This window comes from Onychostoma macrolepis, chromosome 03 (assembly GCF_012432095.1).
Source record: "Onychostoma macrolepis isolate SWU-2019 chromosome 03, ASM1243209v1, whole genome shotgun sequence".
Taxonomy (NCBI): Eukaryota; Metazoa; Chordata; class Actinopteri; order Cypriniformes; family Cyprinidae; genus Onychostoma; species Onychostoma macrolepis.
Genome location: NC_081157.1, coordinates 50,738,640 through 50,750,694, shown reverse-complemented (window position 1 = coordinate 50,750,694; position 12,055 = coordinate 50,738,640). Strand labels below are relative to the sequence as shown.

Here is a 12,055-nt window from a genome sequence, read left to right as displayed (position 1 = left end):
CGGGGTCTACAGCTTATACTGAACCTCTGTTTTGTTTTGTTAAATGCACGATACTTGCATCGCCTTCCTCGTTGACCGAGTGTCTGGATGCAGTCTTGGATGAATGTCTTGATGGTTTGAAGGTTTGGTGGCGTTGGAATTGCAATCTCGTTCTTCCAGGTTTGAAGGCTGATGGACTCCAACGATGTTATTTTGACGCTGTGTTGACTGGGAGTTTCTTCCCAGGTGAAAAGAGAAGAAAAGCGAAGAGCTGAGTGAAAGAGACCCAACTGAAATCTGGGGATCTTGGATGGAAAGACAAGGCCGCAGCCTGGCACAAACTTAGAAGAGTTCTAGCTCATCGTCCTCATCGTCTTCGGATCTAAAAGAAGCTGGACTAAAGGTGGTTCACTGATGTGAGGCCTTTTAATTCCTGTGGGGTCACACCTCTGGGAGGGGTCGAAGAACCAATGGAGATCTACACTTTCAGAGGGAAAGTTTACGGCTCTTTGTCTTTACAGCATGGCATTTTGCAGATGTAATGGGATTGGGTGTTGATGCAAAACTACTAAAGATTCTTAGAACATTAACATGTTGCGTAGGCGTCAACATATAATGTACATTCCCCGTAAAGGTTTCCTGGTTGCCATGGTAACCAGGGGCCTGGGGGTGTATTACGAGGATGCGGCATCAGATCTGAAAGTGCTGGATCTGAAGATGATCTACTTACTGTGATATTTTTGTATATCTGTGTAGAGAAGATAATTGAATGAAACACTTCCCACATGCAGTGCAGTGATACGGTTTCTCTCCAGTGCGGATCCTCTCATGTGTTTTCAGATGTGATAACTTACTGAATCTCTTGTCACAGTGTGAACACATATAAGGTTTTTCTCCAGTGCAGTTTTAAACAGTTTGCAGAATTAAAAGTCTACACTCAAAAGCACATGTACTCTCACACCAGTATGTATTTTCTGATGTATTTTTAAATATTGTAAACATGAAAAACTCTTTCCACACAAATAACATGAATGTGGCTTCACCTTTGTATGAACTCTCAGGTGTTTCTTCAGGACTGAAGCCCTTTGTCACATTGATCACATGCATACAGTTTCTCTCTAGTGTGGATGTTCATGTGTTCATTAAGTTTTGCTGATTGTGTGAAACTCTTCCGCACTGATCACAAATAAATGGCTTCTCTCCAGTATGAACTCTCATGTGTAACATAAGGGTTCCGTTTTGTGAGAAACTCTTCCCGCACTGACCACATGCGTATGGTTTCTCTCCAGTGTGAATCCTCTCATGCTGTTTTAAACAGGTTGCAGATGTAAAAGTCTTTTCACACTCAAAGCACATGTACTCTCTCACACCAGTATGTATTTTCTGATGTACTTTCAAACTTTGTAGTAATGAAAAGCTCTTTCCACACAAATGACATGAATGTGGCTTCTCCTTTGCATGACGTTTCAGGTGTGTTGTCAGGTTTGATAACCACAAAAACGTTTTGCCGCACTGATCACATGAGTACAGTTTCTCTTCAGTGTGGATGTTCATGTGCTCCTTAAGGGTTGATGATCGTGTAAAACTCTTTCCACACTGATCACAAGTGAACGGTTTCTCTCCAGTGTGAACTGTCATGTGTCGCCCAAGAAGACATCCGCGTGTGAAACTCTTTCCACACTGAGTGCAGGTGAAAGATTTCTTGGCTCTTCTTTTCTTTGAAACTTTCTGTTTTGTTTGAGAAAATCTCAAATGTTTTTCTCCAGTTTTGAAATGATTTTTCTCCTCAGCTTCACTCAATTCTTCATTCTCATTTTCCTCAATCAACTCTGAAATAGCAGTAAAAACATTACATTTTCAGTAACTTCATAAAAAACAGAAAAGTGAAAAGACATAAAATGAAAGGATATAAAAAATGAACAGCACAAAGTAGACAACTGAATTACAAAATTTAGATAATTTTTATGCAATTTCATAAATTATCCATCCCTGAATATTTTCATGAATGAGGTAAAAATTGTGAGGTTCCATTAACTGTTTAGTCGATATGAAGAAGAGATAAGAGGGAATGTTTATGTAAATTCAAGGTTTATGGAATGTTGTGAATCAGTTTGGTAAAACACAACTTGTTGGACTTGTGCTGGTCAGACAAAGTCATAGGACGTGTCCCTTATTATTTGATACTTCAGCAAAATTATTCAACAGCTCTAAAGATTGTTCATGTCACAACAAACACAATATAAAACTGCCTGAAACTTTATAGCCGTCAGCAGTATTAATGAAGAATGAAGAATGAAGAATAAACACCAACCTGTTTGTTGTTCAGTATCTTCAGTGTGTTCTGGATCTTTCATCTTCTCTCTGTCCTCTTTAATAAACTCAGTCTTTGCAGATTTCAGCTCTTCCTGATGCTCTGATGCTGGTCTTCACTTGTAAACTGATGGGAATATTCCAGCATTTATTGGTGAATTGCTGAATTTGTGATTGCTGTGGGAGGAGCTTCACCGATGATGTAATTGTTGTGGGAGGAGCTTCACTGAACATGAATTTCTGTGTGGAAAAGCAGATTTGCCAAAATAAACAATGAATTAAAGAGGCATTGAGTGTTATCTCTTTGTGAATCATTAGATTACTATATTTGACGTAAAGTTACACTAAGCAATTTTTGAAAAACACTTTTGACTTCAGTGTTGGACCCAGTCCTAAAACATACATGTAGCCAATCAGAAGTAAGGGGCATGTCTTGTGATGATAGGAAGAAGAGAGCGCTTAATTTGAATGCACAGACGGATATTAGCAGATCGACTAATAGATAGAGAGAACTGGAAGATAAAAAGGGAAAATATTGGAGAAACAAAACATTAAAAAGAAAGGTTACGATCAGGCAAGAGGTAGGACCCGTGTAAATATCGGAGCAGTTTTCCAGCGGTGGAGAGAAACTCAAGGAGCAGGAAGGGCTCGAATCGATTGATAGGTGAGTAACGTTGATTTTGCATTGTTTCACACAACTTATCTGTGTTGGCATTTGTTTGAATATGCTTGTGTGTCATCTTCACTTGTTCCCGGTCTATATGCCAGGGTTGTGTCCGTGCATGTGGGGCGGAGATTTCAAAATAAGGGCAAGGTCCTGTTGGGGTATGGGTATGCTTGTTTTGGTCCTTTCAAAAATCGACATTGTTTGGCAAAAATCACTTAGTGCACCTTTAAAGGTCACATATTGTACACCTTTCTGGAGTTTTATTTTAGGTTTTGATGTCCTTAAGAATAATAAGTACCAAAAACCTCAATATATTTTTACAGCTCTTCTCTCAGGAGCTCTGCTAAGAACAGGTCAATTTTGGCCTGTCTAATTAATATTCATGAGCCTTTCTTCTGACTGGCCTGTTGTTTTCTGAGTGACGCACGACTATGCCAACCACAGGTAACTAGGGTCATGTAGGGTCGACGTCACAATTACGTCACAGCGGTAGCTGGAGGCGAAACAATCTGGGGGTGGCCCATTCAAACCAGCGCAGAATCGGCTACATAATGAGCTTAAAATATCATCTTGTTGCGATGCTGGGTGCCAGAATCGACGTAATACAGCCTCGAATTAGAAATTTAATCGCATACCTGCTACCATTGCCAGACAAAAAACCGACGGCAGCTGTGGTTAAACACGATAAAACAAGCAGACTGGACAGAAATGATTGTCAAAAATGCTCGCGTTTGCAGTGCACACTTCTTATCAGAAAAGGTTCAATAAAGTATTGTCTTTTGTTGTTATGGGCGCGTCTAAATATTTCTTGCATCTCACGACCATGTCGTGTATGAAATAATATCTGTGTTCATGTGTGCAAAACAAACTGACGATTTATATGCTTAATCATTTGTAAATGTATATACATTGTTGTGATTAATTGTGGCTGGAATAATAATGTAGCTGTAAAAATAGTTGCCTGATGAAATTGAAATGTATTTACATCTTCATCAATGGAGATAGACACGGTGAGTTTGTCTTTACTATACACGCTAGATGTGATCCACCTCATAGTAACAATCCTGTCAGATCGTCCATCCTTTGAGTGAGAGTGTAACGTTACAGGTCGACCGAACTGGTTTCGTCCTTTAAAGTTAACCTTTTCGACATGTTTCCGTGTTGTTGTTGTTCAGTAACAAAACAGTGCTCCACTTTAACAAGGATCGGGAAGTAAGGAGCCAAACGTAACTATCAATAAACACAACTCAGTTTTCACTTAATTCAAGGAATAACAACAAATGTCTTGCTTAGCGATCCTTTCGCAAACACTCGTTACACAGTAACAACAGAGGAAGCCAGGAGAGCGGGGAACCACAGATTCTATCATCCTGTGGCTTAAATACTGTGGCAATCCCTCCTGTCACCAACCCGATCTGTCCTTGTGAGTGACTGAACGCAATTAAAGTCAAAGAGGAGGAAAACAGAAAAAAAAAAAAACACAGGAAAGAAAACTACTAAAGAACTAGGAAAGACTAGCTCTAACTTCTCATAGTCTTCCCCTGTTAGAGGAATGCTGACAGAAGATTTAGCCACACACAGTGAAAACACTGAGGGCCAACACCTGTGCAAATACAACACATGGAAAATAGAGAAAATACAACATGGAAAATAAGATATAGAACTGTCCATCACACTACAACAGGCTACTAATTTATCACTGGAAATTATAAAAAATGGAAAGTGGAAAAAGTTGGTCAAAAACCTACATTGTGATTGCATCTGCAACGTTTTTTCGGTTGCAAAATGAGAGATTTGCACCCTTAAAGGTGCCATAGAATGAAAAACTGTCTTTACCTTGGCATAGTTAAATAATAACAGTTCTGTACATGGAAATGACATACAGTGAGCCTCAAACACCATAGTTTCCTCCTTCTTATGTAAATCTCGTGAATAAAAAAGACCACTGAAAAATAGGCGAATCAGAACATAACACCGACTGTTACGCAACAGTTGGATCACTAATAGTTACGCCCCCAACATTTGCATAAACCCGCCCATGTTCTAGGCCAGCCACCAGCCGAACCATCAGAAGTTCTGCAGGTATTGTAAAGAAACAAGTGAGGACAACAGTGAAAATGGCAGATCATGGAAATGAATGTTATGTTCCAGGCTGTGCAGCGGATGTGAAGTGCAGGGATGGGTTGGTGTCTGTATTCAGAAAGGCACGGAAAGCAAATAATGCGTTCTGCTAAAATAACGCGAGCCACTAAAGGGACATAGTTAGCTCCTTGCTAGCGGTAGCCTGTTCACTTACCACATAAACAGAGTAAGGAGAGATGCCTGAGGATGATGGAGAATGATTAACAGATCCTGAGCACCACTGACAAGCATCTGATCTTGTAAAATGTGCGGTAAGTACTGCCGCTCCATAGTATAAACAGAGTACGTGCGATCGCGAATCTTGAAAGTGAAACTATAACGCGATCGACCGATTGTTCAAAAGCAGTTTCAATGCCTCGCATATTAATAACGGCTCCCTGATGCCCGCATTTTATATACAGTATAATTACCCAACAATATGACTGCGAGAGAAAGTATTTAAATATATTTTCCTCCCTGTGTTTCCTTCTTGCTGTGAGTTATTGAAATGAGCCGCACTGTGAAACAGCCAATCAGAGCAGAGCTCATTATTATTCATGACCCTGCCAAATAAGCCAATAACAGACCATTTCATTCTAGGGAGAAATCCTAGGGTTGTAAATGGACATTTAAAACCGTTTCTGGAGATTTGTTGCCCTCACCTAAGCCACATCTATGTAGATATCAGAGAACAATTTAAAATACTGTATCAATGCATTCTATGGCACCTTTAGCACACTGCATTGCAAAGCAAAACATACAAGCAACTTCTCTAACGTTCTGCTTATCGCAGCTGAAACACCTGTTTCCTTTTCGGCTCACAGGATGAGAAGGCTGCTTAAGCCTTTCTAAGTTTAAAGAAAGCCTGTTCTAGCCTGTTACTGTTTCTGATACACTAAATACAAACATTTCTTTTACCAATCTGATTAATCTCTACTTTATATAATTAATCGTATCATCTATTTATTGTAATCCTGAATTTATTTATTACTACTTTTTTCATTCATGTATTTACTTTTATTCTTTTTTTTTTTTTTTAAGTTTTATTTACTTATTCTTTCATTTATTTTTAATATCTATATAATTTATTCATTTATTTACAGTGCCCTCCACTAATATTGGCACCCCTGGTAAAAATGAGCATTTCATTTAAACAATTATATGCCCCGCCCCTATACTTCTATTTCTGTATAAAGTGCATTATTTAATTTTCTGGTTTTCTTATATTAGTGTTATATTCCATCACTACAGTGTAATTCTAGGTAATTCCTTGTGAGTGTAAACATATTTGGTAATAAAGCTCTTTCTGAGTTCTACATGTTCACACGCAGGAGGAATGGCTTGATCTTCACAGTTAAACGCTCAAATGTTTTAAATACCTATCTGCAATGTGATTCATGCACAAATGACAATGCTCCTTATATTTGCACTAATCTAATATTGTTTTAAAAAACTATTTACAGTGTGCAGCCTAACACAGGCGGTGACTTAAAATAAACACTTTTTTTCACATTTAGTCTAGAAACACAGTAAGTCTGAGGATCTGCGGGCTTTCTGAAGTGTACAGAGAGTGATCCAAACATATTTACAAACCATACAACAAAAAATCATACAAACTAACAAAACAATACCAACAACACGGATATGAGAAACACTTATTTAATACCTTAAACAGATCCTTGGCCAAAATAAATGATGAGAACTGAAGGCTTTTCTGCAGCATTTTGAATCAGAGGAACAATTAACTTACAGAGAAGATTTACACGCCATATTACAAACCATATCAGCATCTGAAAATGAAATATCATATTCAAACTGCGGGATATTTGCAGAACAATAAACAACTAATAAAACTGATAGTTAACTCTAAAATAAATACAAAAACAGAACGCACTACTTTTAAGAGTTTTTTAACCTAATCTAAACTCAGCAAAATACTTCAGAAAGGTTTTAAAGTAGAGTACACAAGTTCACAAAGCTCAGGTTTTATATGGGTTCACAATCTGACAGACTCAAAGTGACAGCATTAAGTATTATTTCATTAATACTGTTTTTAAATCATCTGTATCTGAATATTAGCACGTGCACTCACGTTACTGTGTCCAAACTCCTCATATCGCGCAGGTCAATCACAATGGTCCAGCTCTGTGAATTAAACTGTGCACTGGAAGCTCACGAGGCTATAAATACAAATAACTCAGTTTCTGTTGATGTGAATTGTGTTCCGTTCCTCCAGAAGCGTCATCAGTGAGAGTTTGAGCAGCTCTGGTGCCTCTGCCACATTTCTCCGTCTCTAAATTTAACTTCTCATTTACACTTTATTATTTACACCGGATACAGAAACTAGTGAAGCACAACCTTGTCTAGATGAAGTCAAAAATCGGAGTATTTTCACCCTGTATAAATAATTATTTGAATAAACAGTGAAGGTATGAAGAGATTTCTTCAAGTCATGTATTTATTAGTTTTTACATTGCATATAATTTCACAGCAGCTTTGAAGTGATCAATGGCTATCAATTGTCAGCAATGATTCTTTAATGATTTAGTAATTAATAAAAACTCTACATAGGGTTACACTTTATTTCGATAGTTCACTTTAGACATTCTACTAACTATAAGTAACTTTGTAACTACATGTCAACTAATTCTCATTAATTTGCAACAACATGTCTACTAACTCTCAGTCGGGTAGGTTCAGGGTTAATAGAATAAGTTGACATATACTTGTAAAGTTTCTCATAGTCAGTATGTTGTATGTTGTGGACCCATCAAAATAAAGTGTTAGAAGATGTTAAGCAGAGAGTCTACTAATACTCTAATGACTGCTAGTTGACGTGTAGTTGCAAAGTTACTTACTGTTAGTAGAATGTCTAAAGTGGAGTATCGAAATAAAGTGTTACCCTACAGGCTAGAGACCTAATACGTTTCTCTTTATCATTTTCACCCCAAGTTAGTAACTCAATATGTTTCATATGTGAAATAATACAAAGTTGGGTTTTCCTTTAGCCCAGTTCTGTTTTTGTATATAGTATTTTCTCCATAATGATTGACAAAAAAATAAATATATGTATTGTTGTGTTTTATATTGTATTTATGTACCAATTCCAAATCAGAAGATTTGTCCTTAGCTCCTAGGTTCAGAGATGTCGTCAGTGATTTCAGAATTCCTTCACGATATCCTGATCAGCTCAACCAGGTCCGGACTACTGAGGGCTCGACAGAAGTCTTCTTCAGGTTCAGAAGGTTATTAATAATTAAATAACTGAGTCTTGTTTTAAGACAGGTTTAAACACATCACCATTAAAATGGTTTCGCTTTATTAAAATCAAAAACTCATAAGTAATAAATGAAAAAAAAAAAACCCGAGATGCAGCATGAATGTGCTCCAAACATCACATTATATAGTTCTGCATAAAATTTGCATTAATGCCATAAGTCTCCTCCTTTAGAACTTCCATATTTGTCATGCTTTATGAACACATAACTCTCTGTGTAAGCAGGGGCCTGCAGTCGCCTGGTTGCTATGGCTACCCATGTATAGGATGTGTGACCTTTAACACAGTTACTAAGGTCATATTAACAGAAGTCCAAACGTCTAACAGATGTCTAGCTCTACTTTATTCTAAACAACTGCAATATTTTAAAGGCATAGGCCAGGCAGATACAGTTTCATATAGCAGAAATGTAAAAAAGTTTGTTGATTGTTGAGATGTGTGTACTTAGTTATTCAGGCGGAATATAAATACAAAAATATCAATTTGAGTGGAAATGTGCATGGAAAATATCACATAACAAATAAGATATGAGCCGTAGGTTTTAATCTGGTGTATCCTGTTAAAATGCTCTTTCTTAGGTTTAGTATTGATGTGATTTCTGTGGGAAAATATTTTATTTATAAAATATATATTTTTTATATTTATTTTTTATATTTTTTGAATGTTTTGGATCAAGGCTTCCTCTGTAAATGTGTGAAAGTTTATTCTTGGTAAAAGAATGGTAAAACAAAACATATTAGATCTCTAGAGCTTTTAATTGCTAAAGTCATTAAAGCATCATTTCTGAGAATTGATACCCACTGATCACTGCAAAGCTGCTTTGAAATGATATGCAATTTAAATGCATGACTTGAAGAACGCTGTCTCATGATCTCGTCATACTTTCACTGTTTATGCAAATAATTTATTCATACAGGGTGAAACTATTCTGGTGAAACTATTTTACCGTATTTCACTAGTTTCTGTATTCGGTGTAAATACAGTGTAGTTGAAATAATAAAGTGTAAATGATAAGTTACAGTGAGAGACGGAGAAACGGCAGAGCTGCTCAAACTCTCATTGATGAGGCTTCTGCTTAAACATTGTAATGTTAATTCCTAATTCATCTGATATGCGATTCCCTGATCAATCCTCTAGCAGACACGTGAGGAAGAGGTCGGATAAAATAGAAGTTGATTTTGATGATTTTTTAGTTCAAGGGATACAAAGAGACTGGAGTAGGGAGGTCAAGAAACAGGAGAAGAAGGAACGCCGCAGACGAGCCCAAGAGAGAGCGAGAGGACAAGAAGATCATCTTCACAATGAAGGCAATATTGAGACTGATGAGAAAACAGGAAACGACGAATAAGAGAATAATAAAACTGATAAGAGAGATGATTAAATTATGTGATTTTTCAGCTGAACTGCAAAAGTTAACAAATGAATTGGAGACAGTGAAACTTTAAACTTCTGTTATATAAATATACTGATTAAAATACTGATTAAAAAAATGTGTAGCCTAAATATACTTGTAAGTCGCTTTGGATAAAAGCGTCTGCTAAATGCATAAATGTAAATGTAAATGTAAATATGAGTGTTGAAAGCTGTGTATAAATATATCCTATGTTGAAACCATAGATGATGATAACTGTATGTCTTACGGTTATATAGTTGCTGTGCTTATTTTGTAACTTAATTTTGTTAAAAGCAAGAAGATGCATCTTGCAATGGTATGCGAGATGGAATTTCTAGCTAACCGTGGCATAAAATGCTCATAACACCTGCTAGAGGTGTTATATTGCGGTTTAGGTATATGGGCTTATGTATGGCTTATGTTATAGAAAGGTGTCACAATTTTTCCTATAGTTAAAATAGAACTAGACACCTGCGCTATCTAAAAGATATAGTAATAGTTCCTTTTGAACTTTTGACATTGCTTTGTGCAGACTCTGACTTAAAAGGTCATGTTTCCTGCCTGAGATGGAGGAGGCAGTTACAAGCGGTAACGGAGAGAACTATATAAATGCTTGTTAGACTATATGTCAGGGCCGACATTTCGTGGTGAAGACTACTCGCTGTTATTTTGTTATTATTTGCTTATGAGTTATTTGTTTTTTAATAAAACGAAACCAATGCTTTGGTGATTCGTTAACCCTTTTAAACAAGTCTCTGAGTGATTAATTAATAATAATAACTTGTTATCTGAACTTGAATACAACCTAAACGAGCTCCAAGAGGTACGAATTTGACTGAGCCAGGACGGTCACCAGCGGGGAAGCATCCGGAATCATTAACAGCATCCATCCAGATAAGAGGTAAATATGCATTCGCTATTTATGAAGTACTTATGGATGATGAAGATGTGAATTATGAATTTTTGGATCTTCTAACCTGTATAGAAGCACAACAACATAAATGTAAAAAGTTATTCATTTAATAAGAGCTATATGCTGGATGTGATTGGGGGGCAGATAAATATTCACTAATTGACATATATAGAGTCTGCATGAGATCAGCAATAGATTATGGTTGAATAGTTTATGGTGCAGCAGCAAAAACATCACTTGAAAAAAAATAATAGATTACAATATAGAGCACTACGCGTATGCATTGGAGCTATTAAGTCAACCCCCATTAATTTAATACTTGTAGAAACAGGTGAATTACCCCTGAGGTTAAGAAGAGAAAAGCTTGCACTAGCATATTGGATAAGACTGAAGGGAAGTGGAAAAGAAAACACTACAAAGGAGACAATAAAGAATTGCTGGGAGTATTCAGAGTTTCAGGGGAATGGGTTTGGAAGGAAACGGGGAAAAGAGAGCGAGGGAATACGGAATGGAAGACTTAGATTTCACTGCGCTCACCCCAGTTAGTAACATTCCACCATGGTTTTATCCAGAGGCAAAGACAGATTTTAGTATTATGGAAAAGATAAAAAGAATGGAGGAAGTGGGAGTTAAAACAAGCATTTATCTAAGAAACAGTTATTATAATTATCAAGAACAAACAGGGATGTGTGGTAATTGGAATACATATTCCAGAATTTAAGATTAATATTTTCAAAAGAATTTCAGATCAGTTATCGATATATATGGCAGAAATTGTGTCAGTCATCATTGCACTACAGTGGGTTGAAGAGGTCAGAGCAGACAGGGTGATACTATGCACAGACTCCTTAGCTGTCATTAAAAGCATACAATCAATGACATCTGTGAGAGAAGACTTATTAATTGAACTTTATCACAGTTTGTTAAGGATTCATAGAGGTGGAATAGATGTTCGGTTCTGTGGGGTATCAGCACATGAGGGTGTAAAAGGGAATGAAAATGCAGACACATTAGCAAAAGAGGCATTGCTAAAAGAAATATCAGTTCCCATTCCACTTGGAAAAGGTGAGGGAAAAGCTGTAGTTAAGAAGAAAGATATTAAAATATAGCAGAAATGGTGGGAGGAAGACAAGAATGGGATATTATTAAATACAAAAGTCTGTTAGCATTAAATTATATTATAAACGGGTTAAATTGGGATTTTTATGTGTGGGGGCTCTATGGTATCGAGCATATATATATATATATATATATATATATACATTTAGTAATTTAGCAGACACTTTTATCCAAAGCGACTTACAAATGAGGACAATGGAAATATACATGTATTATGTGTGTTTGTGTTTTGTTTTTTTGCAAAGATGATTTATTCTAATGCAATATTGTCATCGG

The 12,055-nt window shown here is 36.7% G+C and overlaps 1 protein-coding gene across 1 annotated transcript; it reads right to left on the bottom strand.

Annotated features, from left to right (window-relative positions):
• Positions 1-1,002: 1,002 nt before the first annotated feature.
• LOC131536110 (gastrula zinc finger protein XlCGF49.1-like) lies at positions 1,003-7,310 on the bottom strand. The gene is made up of 3 exons (XM_058768847.1): positions 7,170-7,310; positions 2,291-2,529; positions 1,003-1,808 (listed from the first exon to the last, which is right to left on the bottom strand). Exons 2-3 carry the CDS (start codon positions 2,331-2,333, stop codon positions 1,111-1,113), a joined length of 741 nt encoding a protein of 246 aa, XP_058624830.1. The 5' UTR covers positions 2,334-2,529; positions 7,170-7,310; the 3' UTR covers positions 1,003-1,110.
• Positions 7,311-12,055: the final 4,745 nt, after the last annotated feature.

What these genes read in the sequence shown, in the direction of transcription:
- LOC131536110 (XM_058768847.1), bottom strand. Translation starts at nt 2,333, where the DNA reads ATGAAAGATCCAGAACACACTGAAGATACTGAACAACAAACAG. An exon ending in AGATACTGAACAACAAACAG is followed by an intron (nt 1,809 to 2,290) that starts GTTGGTGTTTAT and finishes CTGCTATTTCAG; the next exon opens with AGTTGATTGAGGAAAATGAG.